This window comes from Diaphorina citri, unplaced genomic scaffold, assembly GCF_000475195.1.
Source record: "Diaphorina citri unplaced genomic scaffold, Diaci psyllid genome assembly version 1.1 scaffold369, whole genome shotgun sequence".
Classification (NCBI taxonomy): domain Eukaryota; kingdom Metazoa; phylum Arthropoda; class Insecta; order Hemiptera; family Psyllidae; genus Diaphorina; species Diaphorina citri.
The window spans coordinates 134,988-153,737 of record NW_007377804.1 but is presented as its reverse complement, the minus strand read 5'-3'; the positions used below and the strand labels follow the sequence as shown (position 1 = coordinate 153,737).

Genomic DNA, 18,750 nt, shown 5'->3' with positions numbered 1-18,750 from the left:
GCCTGATATTTCACCAGGGAGGCCTTGAATGCTCCTAGACTTTATGAGTCCCTTATACCCCTTTCTATTTTTCAGTCAATGGTGCAAGTGTAACGACGAAATGAAAGACCTGAGCAAGAGTTGTGACGTTCTCCAGGCTTGGCTTCCTCAGTGTGAACAACTTGTAAGGGAGCTCGATGAGAGTGCTAGCTCATTAACCAAGGAACAGGGCCGGGAGAAGCACACCGAGATTGAGAAGCAGATCACGTTAAAACACAAGTAAGATTTTATGTATAGCTCTTTTTCTTAAATATAGGTATCTTGATACACAAATACACAAAAAGCCCACTCCGAGGCTTAGGTGTAGGGGCAAACAGCCCTAAAGGATGGCTTAAGCTTATACGAAAGATTTAGGTATAGTGCTTTATATGACCAAAGTCTTAGTAGCTCAGAGGTTGAATTGGACTCGTATTCCGGGGGCTGGGGTTCGAGTTCCAGTAGCGACATTGAAAATTATTAGCGTCATTCCGAGGTGGACATTTGTAGAATCTTTGCTGAACAAATTATCGTTTTTATTTTAGACTGCTGAGGTAGGACATGGTCCCTTGGTTTCAGCAATTTAATACAGCATCGCTATATTGGGTATAAACTTTATTGCCCAGGGTTATCGCATGAAGGTACAGATTTTCCGAGGCAATAGTTTGGTCCACAGATTGCTCAAGGCAATCGTTTGTATTGTAATTTCTGGTAAAAATAGTCTTAATAAATACGCTCTTTTGGTTTCCAGGTATATTAATTCTATCAATGCCACCTATCCCCATATCAACCAGGGTTATCGCATGAAGGTACAGATTTTCCGAGGCAATAGTTTGGTCCACAGATTGCTCAAGGCAATCGTTTGTATTGTAATTTCTTGTAAAAATAGTCTTAATAAATACGCTCTTTTGGTTTCCAGGTATATCAATTCTATCAATGCCACCTATCCCCATATCAGAGAATCCCCAGGAACTAGCAAGTCTGTTATCAACACTGTTGAAGATGTCAAAGTCAGATGGCAGAGTATCCTGGCGTTGATGGCGAAGAATCGAGAAATGGTTTTCTTTGATATCTATTAAAATTTCAGCTGTACGTCCGTCAATAGATTTCACATCTGGTAGGTTTTTCGTGACTGAAGTATTCGTATGTCTTTTTCCTTAAAAAGAGAATGATTTGCACTTCTCATCGAGAAATGTAAGTTACTCATAGACCTACTTTGACAATCTAATAAGTCTAATTCAACCAGATTTTTATTATAACATTACATATTTTTCCATGCACATGGCATAACTAGAACTACTAATATAACAGCCATTGCATTGTCAATATGCACTTCTCATTTCTCGTTGAAATAACTCTTACATCGACGTGTTTTGTATTTAGCTTAGTTATTAGTTGGTCATTATTTGAGACATAATGAGACCTAAATGATCATTTCGAATATGAATGAATTGTACTTACCTCCTTCACTCCTTAGTCGGGTTTATTTTCTTTCCATTGCATTCAATTTATAGCTTCGATATTAAAGATCCCAGTATCTTTTTCTTCTGAGACATAATGAGACCTAAATGATCATTTCGAATATGAATGAATTGTACTTACCTCCTTCACTCCTTAGTCGGGTTTATTTCCTTTCTATTGCATTCAATTTATAGCTTCAATATTAAAGATCCCAGTATCTTTTTCTTCAAGTACGTTCGGAGTAAGAAAGTACGTTCTTACTCCATATTGATTGGATTGTTCAAGTGCATCTTGATTTCTCTTATTTTTTCCTCTGATCAATTTTTATATGTTTCTGTTAAGCTCTTTTATATCCGGTGCAGTCTCATCATTTTTTACTTTACTGATTTATCTCAACGTTTCAATCGAACTATCTTTGTACTTAAGTACACCCAAAGTTGTCTTTAAAAATATCTAGGTAATTACCAAATTTCTCATGTTTATCTTACGAATATAATTTTCTTTTTGGTACTTCCTTACTGCACGCTTTTATAATGTCTTGTCCGGTAAACATTCTCTCACTCGAAAGAACAATTTCCATGAAAAAAATATTGGTGTTCCAAGAATCAAGAGCTTCATTTGGTTCAAAAAGTTTAACATCAGAAGTCAGAACGGACTTGGGTGACTGGCTCTAACGAAGCATAGATAAAATAGGAAAAAATACTTAAATACCCAAAGTCTTGTCCGGTAAACATTCTCTCACTCGAAAGAACAATTTCCATGAAAAAAATATTGGTGTTCCAAGAATCAAGAGCTTCATTTTGGTTCAAAAAGTTTAACATCAGAACGGACTTGGGTGACTGGCTCTAACGAAGCATAGATAAAATAGGAAAAAATACTTAAATAATAGTAAAATAGTAGATCTTTGTTCCCTTACATTCATTCACCATATCATTGCAATGAATGACTAAGTAAAGTGATAACACTTTGAATAACAATGAAACATAAACATTCGAGTTCAAATTTCAAAGGTTTCAATGTCTAGACCTGATTGAGTGTCTAGAATCCGAACTGAATAAGAGGATTTCTAGTGTGCCTTTATAGATGAGGAAATTATCAAAACCACACACCATTTCGTTTATTTTTTTTTTTTTTTTTTTTTAAATGAAAGTCAGCCTAGTTACATGTAGCTGTAGAATGTTTTCTTCGCTTTCTATTACGATAAAGCCTTAAGAGTAGGAAACTACTTACTGATCCGAAAGTTACCTGAAACTTATGGTAACTCAACTGAAAAATAGAAGTTAGTTTTACTTGTCACCAATTGTGTTTACAGACAACCAAACTACCGAACCATTTTCCAACTAACCTACGTGTCTTTTCTTATGGTTTCAGATTCGCAATGGAGACCAAATCCCCTAAGGCTAGTGACGTTTCAAAGGATAAGTTGAGCGGCTTAACCAAACCAAGTGTTACAAAGGTTCGTGATATAAGCACTAGTATAATCCCAGAAGATGACAGTGTTTTAGCGTTATAAAACTCTTCGTGACTCTACAAGGCTAATTTCTCGCTCTTACGAGACAAGCACGTAGGAAATGGCACCACGGATCACGTCTTTGTCTTCATATTATCTCGACGTATCTTTTGTAACAAAAAAGAAAATGTGCACTTTGCTATAGCAGAACTTATCGGTGACCAAAGTTATACGTGCTATGTTATTCACTATTACTATTAACATTGTTCTAGCTGTACGCTGTAGGATAGACGTTGTATTCCGATATACAGGGACTTTTCTGTCTCATCCTGACATTACTTTGCATAGATAAGTTAATTTCTGTTCCTTTGAGGTATGCTTGCAGGGGATACATGTACTTTTTCTAACCAAGAGTAGCATCTTTTTCCAACATCATACGTGCTATGTTATTCACTATTACTATTAACATTGTTCTAGCTGTACGCTGTAGGATAGACGTTGTATTCCGATATACAGGGACTTTCCTGTCTCATCCTGACATTACTTTGCATAGATACTAGGTTAGTTTCTGTTGCTTTGAGGTATGCTTTCAGGGGATACTTGTACTTTTTCTAAGAGTAGCATCTTTTTATAACATCTTGAGCTTTTATGGGTCAAGTTCAAAGACGAACAAGAAAGTTGTTTTATGACATGAAACTTGTGATGTTTATTTCTTTATATGTTGTTCAGGTTCATGTAAAAGAGACTGAAATCCCCTCACTCCATCACATCAATCATGTGGGTAAACAAGAAGATACTCCTGCGTCTTGTCCATTACAAGTAAGTGTCCAAATATATAGTAATATGTAGAATGTAGTTCTCTAAAATCTAAATTTAGAATTTACGTAGCTTATTTAATGTCGGGCGTAATCTCCCTCCGTAACCTAGTAGGTGATTTTCCTCATAGACTCTATCAACATCGTCAGAAATTGAATAGTTTGACAATATCTGATGATGATGACAATTTAGAGCGCATTTTTACTTCTTAGAATTGTGCACAAATCTTTGGTTACACAAAGCACCTTTAGTATATTCGAGGAACCACTTGTTAATGAGTCGGTAGTGGCATTACAAGATTTATTTGAAATAGCTACGGACAAGAAAACTGTCACCTTATTTCTGAAAAATTTAGTTTTCCGTCTCCAGAATAAATTCATATTCGTAAAGAAGCAGTAAAAAAGGAAGTACGCTAGGTGCACATTAAAATGGCATTACAAGATTTATTTGAAATAGCTACGGACAAGAAAACTGTCACCTTATTTCTGAAAAATTTAGTTTTCCGTCTCCAGAATAAATCATATTCGTAAAGAAGCAGTAAAAAAGGAAGTACGCTAGGTGCACATTAAAAAAAAGGAAAGTCAGGAGCAATCACTTAGGAAAAAGGAGCAACTTGATATTTGTCTATGTATGTTATATTTCCCATACTCTCATTCAACCCGTGGGCTGTTCTCTAATAATATTGGCAATTCTGCTGACTTCGTTTTATTTACTTGTGTTTCCCATATCTTATCAATAAACTGAGCAAGCATCTTTCCATTTTCTTTGCTTCCATTTTCCGAATTAGTATTGCCCTCAAGAGATATTAATGTGAAGAGCAGGAGTTGTGAATTATTGACTCTTCATGTATTTTTTGTTGTTAGTTTTTGTTAATATTGACTTTTCATGTATTTCTTGCTGTTAGTTTTTGTTATTGAGTTTAAAATTTAACGATGTATCTGACTGGAAAAGACTACCTACAAAAAAGCTCGCTGTATGTTTTTTTTTTCTTTTTTTGTACAAGAGTGAGCAGCGTGGTAAAAGAATACCTAGAAGAAAATTGGATAAGTTTTACATTTAATAACCAAACATTTGTCTATTTTCTTTGAGTCTGGTATTTCAATTACTTATTCGATAATTTCAATTATTTATTCGATAATTTCAATTATTTATTTGATAATTCCAATTATTTTTTCAGTCCATCAAGGGCTGTCTACAGGGTCTAAAGCCCACAGTAGACGAGCTAGAGCAAGCCAGAGAGACGTACCTGAAACATTCCGATCAGAATCAATCCAGACGTGTCCTGGATAAGCTGAAGGATGAGTGGACCCAAGTGAATACTGCTTATAACGAGCGATATATGTGAGTGCGATTATATTACGATAGTTAAACGAGCACTTCAGTGTATAGTGAACTCCTTTTAGTTCAAAATCTAAAGACCACCTGAAGTCATTTAGGTGTTGAAAAATAAATATATGTGAGTGCGATTATATTACGATAGTTAAACGAGCACTTCAGTGTATAGTGAACTCCTTTTAGTTCAAAATCTAAAGACCACCTGACGTCATTTAGGTGTTGAAAAATAAATAAATAATGATAAGTTTTAAGATGGGGACTTTATTTAGACTGCTAGTGTAGGACTTAAAAGTCCCTTTTTGCTAGCAGTTTCAATATAGTATTTTTTATTTCTTCTAGCCTTCTTCCAAGAGTGAATTTCTCTTATTGACCACTTTATGAAAAGGTATTGGATAAGTTTTAAGATGGGGACTTTATTTAGACTGCTAGTGTAGGACTTAAAAGTCCCTTTTTGCTAGCAGTTTCAATATAGTATTTTTATTTCTTCTAGCCTTCTTCCAAGAGTGAATTTCTCTTATTGACCACTTTATGAAAAGGTATTGTTTTTTTTAACTTTCAGGATAAAATCGACAAGTTACGCGATGATTTGCTTCACATGAAAGATCGAACTCCAGATGTCAAATCAGATCAGAAGACTGCTGCTCAAATAACAACGTCCACCCCCATTAAAGGTAAGTTTTTATATTTTTGTAACTACACGGCCTTGCTTCACTTCTTATATCTTCTTGTTAGGTCTCGCGCGCCATTTTCCAATGGAGGTTGCCGATTTTGTTCTTTAGATACCTACTGTGATCAGTGAGTGACCAACTGGGATTTCGCTTTAATAGATACAGATTTCTTTAGGTGTATCATTTGCTTTTAACTTTTCATCTTCTTTTCTTCTGGGTCATAAAAATTAATAGTGGAAAACCCTTTTTATGTTTCTCTTTGGGATTGATGGAGGAAACAGTCGAGCGTACTTAAATGTTCAAGTGAGTGGACTTAAATGAAGCTTCAGCAATCAATAGCTGCTTGAATGAATGGAACAATAAAACATGAACCCTTTCGGTTCCCATTATAATTCCAAATGACAAAGAATTTCCCTCCGAAAGGAGGATTTCATTAGGAACTTTTGTACTACAAACCCTTTCGGTTCCCATTATAATTCCAAATGACAAAGAATTTCCCTCCGAAAGGAGGATTTCATTAGGAACTTTTGTACTACAATGTCTTTTCCTAATTTCACTTCTCTTTTCTCAACAAAGTTGAGCTTAGGGTACTGCTTCAAGACTCCTATCTTACTAAAACCTTACTTCATCATTTTTCAACCAAGAGTCCAAACTCTAAATTATATCTTGGTTTAGTGTAAATTAAACGGCCTGGTGCATAAATAGCCCTCTGGGAATTTCTTTCCTATAAAAATCAGAGGTGGCAGTTGTCAAATCTTCAAGGAAACCTCTGAAGTATCTGCCTCGAAATAACACTCGAAAATTCACACACAAAAGAATCTCCAACTCCACCTAGGTCGATCTCCTGAGCTCAAATCTGGTCTAATCGTGGCCAACCTAAACCTAACGAAGTCCTGTATATCATTTTTCAAGCTTAAGTGTTCCATTTATATCAAAATTCATCCCGGACACCCAGTTTAATCCTCTTATGGAGTGCGAGAAAAATACTCAGACGGAGAGGATATACTAGTAAAAAATGGAGAAAAGGAAAGAAATGGTACATTTCCAAAGAAGTAAAAGAACATTGGTGGTATGCTTCATATTCTGATAAATTAGGCCTGGGAAACTCACACTCGGCTTCAAAAAAGGGATTTTCTCAAAGAATTTTCTGATATGGGTAGGTATGATGTGTGGTTAATCATACACAAAATGTCCACTCCGAGGCTTAGGTGCAAGGGCAAACAGCCCTAGAGGATGGGTTAAGCTTAAACTCACACTCGGCTTCAAAAAAGGGATTTTCTCAAAGAATTTTCTGATATGGGTAGGTATGATGTGTGGTTAATCATACACAAAATGACCACTCCGAGGCTTAGGTGCAGGGGCAAACAGCCCTAGAGGATGGGTTAAGCTTCCATGAACCCTTTCGGTTCCCATTATAATTCCAAATGACAAAGAATTTCCCTCCGAAAGGAGGATTTCATTAGGAACTTTTGTACTACAGTGTCATTTCCTAATTTCACTTCTCTTTTTCTCAACAAAGTTGAGCTTAGGGTACTGCTTCAAGACTCCTATCTTACTAAAACCTTACTTCATCATTTTCAACCAAGAGTCCAAACTCCAAATTATATCTTGGTTGTATTGTGAGTGGAAGGAGCGCAAGGCTCAGAAAGAATTATGATAGATAGGGGAATAGAGAAATCTATGGGTGAATGAGTAGATAGGATTTGTAGGTTGAGCAATAAAAGATTTTCGCAAAGGCTGGAGGAAAAGTTTTCCAACGTACACAGCTCTAACTAACTTTCGTTGTATGTTGTTTACGTAAAGCGTTTAACACTTTCTAATTGGCTTCTACAACATCAACTGAAAACATCCAAGAAATTATTGTCTTTAAGTGAGCCTCTCAGTATTAACCAAACGAGCTGGGAGACGGCAAAAATTATATTGAAAGTTCAGTCTTTAATTTTACCACAAAACATTTTCAGAAACATCCAAGAAATTATTGTCTTTAAGTGAGCCTCTCAGTATTAACCAAACGAGCTGGGAGACGGCAAAAATTATATTGAAAGTTCAATCTTTAATTTTACCACAAAACATTTTCAAGAGGTATTTTCGTCTTTTTTCTCACACTTTTAGCGCTGAATGCTGAATACCAAGTTTTATTGAATTCTTTCTCCGAGGAATATGTATCTCTTTGGAATTTCTTCGAGAGCTGCAATACTTTCTGATCATTCGTCTGTTACGAATCTTCATCAGATATCTTCGTAACAATTGCATCTCTATATTTCTATTTTCTTGTATTAGTTTTCTACTTACCTACATACACGTATACTCTATCTTGTTTTTATCGTATTCATTTCTCAGAATTCCTGTCTGGGTAGGTACTTACACGTTCTGCAGTTATTCACTTAAATTTGTTGGGTTTTCTTTGATATCTATTAAAATTTCAGCTGTACGTCCGTCAATAGATTTCACATCTGGTAGGTTTTTCGTGACTGAAGTATTCGTGTGTCTTTTTCCTTAAAAAGAGAATGATTTGCACTTCTTCCTAACCTATTGGAAGTGGAGGTGGAGGTGAAAATGGAGGTGGAGGTGAAAGTGGAGATGGAGGTAAAAGTGAAGGCAAACCTAACCTAACCTAACCTATTGGAAGTGGAGGTGGAGGTGAAAATGGAGGTGGAGGTGAAAGTGGAGATGGAGGTAAAAGTGAAGGCATGAGACATAATGAGACCTAAATGATCATTTCGAATATGAATGAATTGTACTTACCTCCTTCACTCCTTAGTCGGGTTTATTTCCTTTCCATTGCATTCAATTTATAGCTTCAATATTAAAGATCCCAGTATCTTTTTCTTCATGTACGTTCTTACTCCATATTGATTGGATTGTTCAAGTGCATCTTGATTTCTCTTATTTTTCCTCTGATCAATTTTTATATGTTTCTGTTAAGCTCTTTTATATCCGGTGCAGTCTCATCATTTTTTACTTTACTGATTTATCTCAACGTTTCAATCGAACTATCTTTGTACTTAAGTACTTGTACATTCCAATTACTGATGCACACCCAAAGTTGTCTTTAAAAATATCTAAGTAATTACCAAATTTCTCATGTTTATCTTACGAATATAATTTTATTTTTGGTACTTCCTTACTGCACGCTTTTATAAAGTCTTGTCCGGTAAACATTCTCTCACTCGAAAGAACAATTTCCATGAAAAAAATATTGGTGTTCCAAGAATCAAGAGCTTCATTTTGGTTCAAAAAGTTTAACATCAGAACGGACTTGGGTGACTGGCTCTAACGAAGCATAGATAAAATAGGAAAAAATACTTAAATAATAGTAAAATAGTAGATCTTTGTTCCCTTACATTCATTCACCATATCATTGCAATGAATGACTAAGTAAAGTGATAACACTTTGAATAACAATGAAACATAAACATTCGAGTTCAAATTTCAAAGGTTTCAATGTCTAGACCTGATTGAGTGTCTAGAATCCGAACTGAATAAGAGGATTTCTAGTGTGCCTTTATAGATGAGGAAATTATCAAAACCACACACCATTTCGTATAAGCTTAACCCATCCTCTAGGGCTGTTTGCCCTTGCACCTAAGCCTCGGAGTGGACATTTTGTGTATGATTAACCACACATCATACCTACCCATATCAGAAAATTCTTTGAGAAAATCCCTTTTTTGAAGCCGAGTGTGAGTTTCCCAGGCCTAATTTATCAGAATATAAAGCATACCACCAATGTTCTTTTACTTCTTTGGAAATGTACCATTTCTTTCCTTTTCTCCATTTTTTACTAGTATATCCTCTCCGTCTGAGTATTTTTCTCGCACTCCATAAGAGGATTAAACTGGGTGTCCGGGATGAATTTTGATATAAATGGAACACTTAAGCTTGAAAAATGATATACAGGACTTCGTTAGGTTTAGGTTGGCCACGATTAGACCAGATTTGAGCTCAGGAGATCGACCTAGGTGGAGTTGGAGATTCTTTTGTGTGTGAATTTTCGAGTGTTATTTCGAGGCAGATACTTCAGAGGTTTCCTTGAACTTGTCCTCCCATTTAAGATTTGACAACTGCCACCTCTGATTTTTATAGGAAAGAAATCCCCAGAGGGCTATTTATGCACCAGGCCGTTTAATTTACACTAAATAAAGCAGGTATACCTAATGAAGAATTTCACGATTTATTCTTAACGAATAAAATTCTCTCCATTCAAAACGCACTGGTACACCCTGAAAAAGTGGAATTTTCATTTCCATGTACCTTTCTATGTGACCAGATTTAACCTTTTCGCATGAGGAAAAAGAGAATAAAAGAATGTCATAATACTTGTCGCAGCCTTTGAGTAATCGAATATGATACAGCCATGAGAATCATGATATTCATGATACAATGCAGCACAAGTAGCGTTTGTGTTCATGGTTGAACACCCTTTGATCTCTACCGGGAAAGCTTTTACAGTGTTGCCAGTCATAATCCTGCTGCGAGTTTTTGATAGTGGTTTTAGCAGAGACTATAATACCCTTTTATATTGCCAGATTGAAATTTATTTTTCGTGTTTGTGAGGTAAGAATGGTCTCACAATGGTTGAAGGATTGACTGATGAATAAAACCGTCTGGATGCCCAGAACCAATGTCGTGGCTTCTTCCGAGTCCTGAGATTACTTAATCACCCACTTGAACCATTTGGTAATCCCATCAATCCATCTTTTTTGGGGTCTTCCCAGTCTTTTGGCTTTTCTTGGGGGATTATTTAATGATAATCTTGAAGGTGAAATGTACTCGTATGCCTGTTGTGCACCAGATTAAAACTGAAAAGTCTCTTAATTTACAAATCTAATATTAAGAGCTAAGAGCTTTATATTGAGTTACCTATAGTCATTAGACTGGAATAAATAATGACATATATGGTGTAGTCCCATTACATAGTTCTCTAAAATCTAAATTTAGAATTTACGTAGCTTATTTAATGTCGGGCGTAATCTCCCTCCGTAACCTAGTAGGTGATTTTCCTCGTAGACTCTATCGACATCGTCAGAAATTGAATAGTTTGACAATATCCCCATTACATAGACAAGAAGTGACTCTCCTCTGTTGTAGTACTTGATCTTTCTCAAACACAAGTGATTGACTTTTATTCAAGTGTACAGTGTACACAGTAAGGTCAAGGACCGTATCACATGGAGGCGCATTGTTGAGGAGGCCAAGGCCCACCCCGGGCTGTAGCGCCTATTGATTGATTGATTGACAGTGTACACACCCATTACATAGACAAGAAGTGACTCTCCTCTGTTGTAGTACTTGATCTTTCTCAAACACAAGTGATTGACTTTTATTCAAGTGTACACACCTTACTTTCCCTGCTAAGCGTACTTAACTGTTAACAAATTGTCTAGTTTTTCTTTGTCTTTTCCACTCCTCTCTCTCTTCGTTTAATCCTGCCATGTCCTTTCTTCATGGTGAAGCTTATCCTTCATTTTGTGTTCCATGAATTTATCCTTATCTTCACCACACACTTGTGAGAGAGGAGACGAAAACATGAAGGTTGTCTTATTCATTGTTCCATGAATTTATCCTTATCTTCACCACACACTTGTGAGAGAGGAGACGAAAACATGAAGGTTGTCTTATTCATTTTTTTTTTTTCGTGGAACCACCTTCCTATCTTTTTTATTGATTTATGGTTTATAAAAGGAATAACAACTTATTTTTTATTTCATCAATTTTTCTCGAGCGCAAGAAGACTGGAAATTTTGTTCCCTAGGGGTAAGAGTTTAAACTGAAAATACAGGAGTAAGTTTGTTGTTCGGTGGGATTATTTTTAGATTTTTTCCCCCAATAGACGTGCCAACAAATCTGGGTGGAGTGTCTGTAATGAAACGTAGTCATAGGCGGCGATAGGGGCACTCAAAGATTCACTCGGTTTTGAGTGCACTCAAAAAATTAACATAAAGAAGAGGACGAAATTTTGTATGATTCCAAACCTAACCCAACCTAACCTGTTTTGAGTGCACTCAAAAAATTAACATAAAGAAGAGGACCAAATTTTGTATGATTCCAAACCTAACCTAACCTAACCCAACCTAACCCAACCTAACCTTCTTTTTTGATGGTCCATTTAGAGAAAAGGGTGTGTACATTAGGGCTTTAGTGTGTCTGTTGTTTATGCGCAAATATAATAATGGGTATAGGTACCTACCATCCATTTGTCCTACAAATAACAAATTTAACACCACTTTTATTATTCCGCGTCTACACAAGACACAAGATGCCACAGAATCTATTAGGAGGTAATTGAGGTATTCTAGCGGTTATGGCAATTACAACATACCTAATAATTTTATTGGTATTTATTTGAAGACTCAAGATTTGAATAGTTAATGTGAGAAAAATTTCAGTTCGATCTAGCAAGTCAGTCTATTTGACATCATCTACTGCCTGAACTAAACTTTAGATTTCTGTTGAAACGGTGTAAGTAATTATTAATTATATTGCTCTGATTTTGAAGTTCCACTAAGATCTGCCTTTTGCAAAACATATTCTTGTTCCACGAATAATGAGTACTTTGTATCAACTTTCACCATACTGTAGTGCCATTGGCAATGTCTCATGTTAAATTTGATCTTGGGACTTGATATCCTGTTTGAATATGTTGTAGGTTTGATAGTATAGCCTTATCTAGTTCCGGCACTGTCTATCTTACTTGAGTCAAACATTGTGGAAATCATAGATTGGCAAACTTTCCAATGTCTCATGTTAAATTTGATCTTGGGACTTGATATCCTGTTTGAATATGTTGTAGGTTTGATAGTATAGCCTTATCTAGTTCCGGAACTGTATCTTACTTGAGTCAAAAATTGTGGAAATCATAGATTGGCAAACTTTTCTCAGGTTCTCTCTACATACAAAAAGGCTGTCCTATTTTTAGAACGAACAAAAAAGCTTGTTGAACACAAGTGTATCACATATCACATAAATTGCGAAAAAAATTCGAAGAAATGGCCCAGCAGACTGAGGGTTTTTTTTTTTGATGCCTTTGTTAAACACGGTCTTTGAGTTATATCCGAAGATTTCAAATTCAAGAAACTCTCAAGAGATGTTTTTTATAATTCTCGAGATTTTTATTCCTTCAAATTTTAGGTTTTATCCGTTTTATGTTTCGGACGTGACCAGTCAGATGTGTGTAGTAGACTTGCTTTCTTGTTATAAATATAATTTGGAGAAATTCTTCAGAGAATACACGAGGAAACAAGTATCTGGAAAATTCGCTTTAAAAATATATAGGTTGTATGAAATGTGCGTAGGTAATAAAAGCGAACTTCACACTCAAAGGATAATACTTGAACTACTAATGTAGTAAATTGATATGACCTACCATCCGTTTTGTGAAATATAGAATCAAGACAGAAGCAAGAATTTTAATGAAATAAATAATTCAAACCGTTCCTGAAAAGTACCATTGGGGGTACTTATATAGGAACAAAAGGAAGATATTTTTATAGTTGCATTAAAATAAACCATTCTCATTATTATTATTATGTCCCATGTCAGTAGTTGGATTAATAAATTATTACCTATTTTGATACATTGCATGTTGCTAACGCGTACCTCTCTGCCACCCCTTGAAATTAGTCAAACACGTGATTGGCTGCCTTGGGAAATGATCTTAATCGAAGTATTTAATCTATCACTAGATACCATTAGAGATACTTAGGTTCTTTTTTGGCAACTTCATTAATCTCATGGCTAACTAAATTGAAAGCTTGTCTCCGCGAAGGCTTTTTTCTTAGGGAAATACGGGAGTGAAAGAACGGAAGGAAGTTTCAAGGTTCGTTTCGGGTGAACCTGTTTTGAACTGTCAGGAACATTATCTAGAGTAAATGTCCGGAAGGCAAATGAAAAATAAAAACTGTCCGAAACTTATTTAACAAGCTCAGAGATAAGCAAGTACTTCCAATCAGTGAGCAACTCCTTTTAATCCTGCGGTTATTTGGTTTAGAATGAATATTCCGGAAGGCAAATGAAAAATAAAAACTGTCCGAAACTTATTTAACAAGCTCAGAGATAAGCAAGTACTTCCAATCAGTGAGCAACTCATTTTAATTCTGCGGTTATTTGGTTTAGAATTAATACCCTAATGTTCTATCTCAGGGTCCCTAGATTACCAAAAACATCGATTACATTTCTCATCTTATCAATCAATTTCCGCAATTTTACTATTGGATCTCAGGTTTGAAAATCATAGTACGCATCCTCTTATCTCGGCGCTTAAATAGATTTATTGTATTTGTACAAATCGGATTAAGTACTTTAAGTATGTGTTAATCGATAACAATCGATGATGGTACTTTAGAACACTGTCGAGTAGTTCCCAAATATTTACTCGTGCTGGTACTTGATGAATTTTGTAAAGGAGCAATGTAAGATCATTTTATTTTGTGGTAAAATTGATAATCGAAGACGGATCAGTATTAAGTTGAGTCGAGACTTTGAATAGCAAAAGAAAAGAAAAAATAATCTCATCAGTTCGAAAATAACGAAGAGTCAGATGAAACTTGATTTAAATCTGAAGGAAAAACAATAGATACCTACACGTTGGACAGTTTTTCAACGACAGTATTAGGTAAATTAGGTTGGTATAAGGCCCCATTTTGAATTCTCATTCGCATGTTGTGCTAGGTAGGTATGAAGGTCGAATTGGGCTGATTAACATTAATGAGAAAGAATAATTTTGTAGTGAGAGTCCAGCAATTATTTGTCAAATTACAAACAGTTCACATCAGTGAATTAAAAACACAAATTAACAAATTAAAATACAGCAAAAAAATTCTGCGAGAAAAATGTTCATTTCATCACTAAAATATTACAAACAGTTCACATCAGTGAATTAAAAACACAAATTAACAAATTAAAATACAGCAAAAAAATTCTGCGAGAAAAATGTTCATTTCATTTTCATCACTAAAATATAAACAAATAATAATGTCACAGAATAAAATATTACCTATCTAAGACTGAGATCATTTACCATTCATGATATACTCATTACTCTGGGTGGTAGCAGTTTTCTTCTTCAAAATGTTTTGAATCTGCTGGAATGACTTTCCTTTGGTTTCAAATATGAAGAAGAATGTGAACAGAACATTGATACCACTACAGATGGCATAGAATGCGAACATGTAATATAAACCAAAGTTGATTTGAACAATTTTATAAAATTTGTTAATAAGGAAGGAGGCTAGTGCGAATGCTATAGACGCAATAGATGCTGCAGAACTTTTCACATTGGTAGGAAATAGTTCTGAGAGTAAAGTGGTAGGAATGATTCCGATACCCAGAGAATAGGTGATGCCAAACAAGGACGTGAATAGGTAGGATACCCAATAGTCAAAGTTCCAATAGAAACATGCGGCCAGCACTATCATGACTCCACTGCTTAGAAATGCCGACAACATGTTCAAAGTTTTCCGACCTGCAATGTCGACAAGTGGAGAACATGCAAAGTTTGTGACGACTAAGAGTACAGAGAATATAATGAGACATTCTGTACGACCTATCAAGCCATGATGTTCAGGCAGCGTGGTCGAAGCATAGGATAATATCGTACTGACCCCACTCAGTCGTTGTAGGAACGATGTTACCAGTACTATGATGAGTGCTTTCCTATAGGAATAGTTAGACACGAGCTCACGGTAACCACTCTTATTCTTCATGTTCTCATTGGTGGTTAGCACAATCTCGTCCAATTCCTCGGTGATATTTTGTGATTTTCCTTTGAACCATTCCAAGGATTTCTTCGCTGCTACTTGATTATTATCCTTGATAATATGAAAGTAAGGTGTCTCCGGGATAAACATAAACGTAATGAAGAACACCAAAGGTATGACACCCAGGATAATGTTGAGAGTTTGGTATTGGATGTAAGGTCCCACGCATAGAGAGAATAGGATTCCTCCGTACAAATGTCCTGTGAACATTGTACTTAGTGTCCCTCGGATCTCCTTATCTGTGATCTCAGCGATGTACATTGGAACCACGGTGAAGCCAACACCCTTGCCTATACCTGATAGTAAGCGGGAGGTAAACAGCCAATAGCTTGACTGAGCGAATATCGTCAGTAGAGATGAGGTCAGGAATACCAGGGATGTCAGAAGTAGAGTATTTTTCCTGCCAAACTTATCCATGATGTAGCCGCTAGGTATTGGACTGAGGATGTTACCCAGGTCCATAGTGGCCACGACCCAGGATACCTTCTCTGCATCCAGCTCGAATGGTAGCACATACTCCTTGGTTTGCCATTTGTACAAAGCTACTGATGGCCAGGTTAACCAACATCCCACGATGAAGATCGGCAGTGATGCTGCAAACAGAAATGCAAATTTTTTTTCTCAAAGTAAATAATAATAAAAACTTCCCGAGTCTACAAAGTTCAATATATTTTTTCTCTTAGAGATTTTCTCAAGTTTTTTAATACCCACTGAAGCTCAGTGTATACAAAAAAGAAATCTCCCTCTACCAAGAGCTCAAATTCATTTCATGTTGAAATGGAACTTTTCGTTTATTGATCTAAACTCTTAAGTACTCTTTATGTGTAACTCTAATCTTGAAGGAAATCCATACTGGCATACTTTCAGCAATGTTTTATTTATTTTGCTGTCAAGATGTATTACGCAAAAAAGGATAGGTACGTTGAATGATATAATCTATACCTCACACAAATTTAAGCAGTAGGTATATTCCTAATAATAATGCTCTTATTAAATACCTACTCGGAAAATAAATTTTATATCCACTATTTGTTCAAAGTGGACTCGGTTATATTGTGATAAATTTGTCATGGATTAGGTATGGACTGATAACTTCATTTCTCATTCCTTTTGTATTATGATGCCTAAGCCACTGTGCCTTATTATTTATAGTTTATGATTTATGACTGTTGAAACTCAAAGAGGCGAGAAAAATTAGACTTGATTTCTCCCTCTTCAATAGTTGAGTTTTCTGAACTCATCAATCTATCAACTATTGTGACGAAAATTTTGACTTAGGAAAGTACTTACTCCTCAAATTTAAAGCCTCCAAAACTTACAGATTTGGGCATTCTTTCTAAGCCACTGTGCCTTATTATTTATAGTTTATGATTTATGACTGTTGAAACTCAAAGAGGCGAGAAAAATTAGACTTGATTTCTCCCACTTCAATAGTTGAGTTTTCTGAACTCATCAATCTATCAACTATTGTGACGAAAATTTTGACTTAGGAAAGTACCTACTCCTCAAATTCAAGGCCTCCAAAACTTACAGAATTGGGCATTCTTTTGTTTGCATCCACAAAAAAGACTTCTCCTACCAAACTGCATAGGGAAATCTTATCTCCTTACCACTGACATCCACCCACCTATTTAGCATACAATAATAATGGGGTGATATTCAAGGGTCGAGGAATATAAAAGGGAAAACACAATTAGGTGAGGAGCTACGCGTTACTCTGATAAAACTAATTTTGATAAGTGATGATAAGAATGATAATTTGATAACAATATTAATGTCAATAGTAAAATTGTCGACAACAATGGTTAATTTGTTCTAATTGAATTTAAGCAGTAGGTATATTCCTAATAATAATGCTCTTATTAAATACCTACTCGGAAAATAAATTTTATATCCACTATTTGTTCAAATTGGACTCGGTTATATTGTGATAAATTTGTCATGGATTAGGTATGGACTGGTAACTTCATTTCTTATTCATTTTGTATTATGATGCATAATATGCACCAAGGCACCACCAGGAAGTATGGTCACATGACCTTGACTTCCAGAATTACTGTTTATTTTGATAAGTGATGATAAGAATGATAATTTGATAACAATATTAATGTCAATAGTAAAATTGTCGACAACAATGGTTAATTTGTTCTATGATGTTATTGTTTTGAACAGAATGTAAACATTACGTTTCAGGGGGCAATCAACCATTAACTGATTGAACATTCAATAACATTAGTCTTTACTTCATTATAAACATTTTTTGCTTGTGAGTAAAAGCATTTACAATCTCGGACTCTTAAATCGGGAAGTCCCTTCTTTTAGCCACTTTGTTTATTTAGATCTTTATTGGCTATAATTCAATGTGCACAAATACAAGAAATTACAAACAAAAGGCGAAATTAATGCCTGGGGCAATCTCTACCATTCAACCTTTATATTGCTTGTACAAAAATCTGTTGTGAACATCACACGACTTGAGTTTTCATCTTGCTAAGTAAACTTCCGTTCAATATCCGTGAATATGTCCCGTGTCAGTAGTTGGATTAATAAATTATTACCTATTTTGATACATTGCATGTTGCTAACGCGTACCTCTCTGCCACCCCTTGAAATTAGTCAAACACGTGATTGGCTGCCTTGGGAAATGATCTTAATCGAAGTATTTAATCTATCACTAGATACCATTAGAGATACTTAGGTTCTTTTTTGGTGACTTCATTAATCTCATGGCTAACTAAATTGAAAGCTTGTCTCCGCGAAGGCTTTTTTCTTAGGGAAATACGGGAGGGAAAGAACGGAAGGAAGTTTCAAGGTTCGTTTCGGGTGAACCTGTTTTGAACTGTCAGGAACATTATCTAGAGTAAATGTCCGAAGGGCAAATGAAAAATAATGTCCTAATGTCCGAAACTTATTTAACAAGCTCAGAGATAAGCAAGTACTTCCAATCAGTGAGCAACTCATTTTAATCCTTGCGGTTATTTGGTTTAGAATGAATAATTGAATACGGTTTTATCCGTTTTATGTTTCGGACGTGACCAGTCAGATGTGTGTAGTAGACTTGCTTTCTTGTTATAAATATAATTTGGAGAAATTCTTCAGAGAATACACGAGGAAACAAGTATCTGGAAAATTCGCTTTAAAAATATATAGGTTGTATGAAATGTGCGTAGGTAATAAAAGCGAACTTCACACTCAAAGGATAATACTTGAACTACTAATGTAGTAAATTGATATGACCTACCATCCG

The 18,750-nt window shown here is 35.5% G+C and overlaps 3 protein-coding genes across 7 annotated transcripts in view; 2 read left to right on the top strand and 1 right to left on the bottom strand.

Annotated features, from left to right (window-relative positions):
* Positions 1–93, top strand: part of LOC103508122 (utrophin-like) — a gene marked incomplete at its 5' end in the record, with an annotated part of 45,159 nt that extends 45,066 nt beyond the window's left edge. The window contains one exon of the mRNA XM_026822814.1: positions 76–93. Coding sequence (XP_026678615.1) covers positions 76–93 — 18 coding nt within the window. The remainder of the gene's footprint in view (positions 1–75) is intronic.
* The window catches only part of LOC103508121 (dystrophin, isoforms A/C/F/G/H-like), a 148,319-nt gene that overhangs the window by 9,638 nt on the left and 119,931 nt on the right, over positions 1–18,750 (top strand). The window contains exons 2-6 of the mRNA XM_026822820.1: positions 76–258; positions 935–1,072; positions 2,848–2,932; positions 3,656–3,745; positions 5,637–5,748. Coding sequence (XP_026678621.1) covers positions 101–258; positions 935–1,072; positions 2,848–2,932; positions 3,656–3,745; positions 5,637–5,748 — 583 coding nt within the window. The 5' untranslated portion in view covers positions 76–100. The remainder of the gene's footprint in view (positions 1–75; positions 259–934; positions 1,073–2,847; positions 2,933–3,655; positions 3,746–5,636; positions 5,749–18,750) is intronic.
* LOC103508119 (facilitated trehalose transporter Tret1-like) overlaps positions 14,323–18,750 on the bottom strand; it is a 16,659-nt gene continuing 12,231 nt past the window's right edge. For 3 of the 5 annotated variants that reach the window (XM_026822817.1, XM_026822816.1, XM_026822818.1), the window contains 2 exons: positions 14,710–16,096; positions 14,323–14,603 (listed from right to left, as the gene is read on the bottom strand). In XM_026822817.1, the coding sequence (XP_026678618.1) occupies positions 14,757–16,096 (1,340 nt within the window). In that variant the 3' untranslated portion in view covers positions 14,323–14,603; positions 14,710–14,756. Of the gene's footprint in view, positions 14,604–14,688; positions 16,097–18,750 lie in introns of those variants that run through there. The other 2 variants (XM_026822819.1, XM_008472652.3) reach the window with 2 other exon arrangements.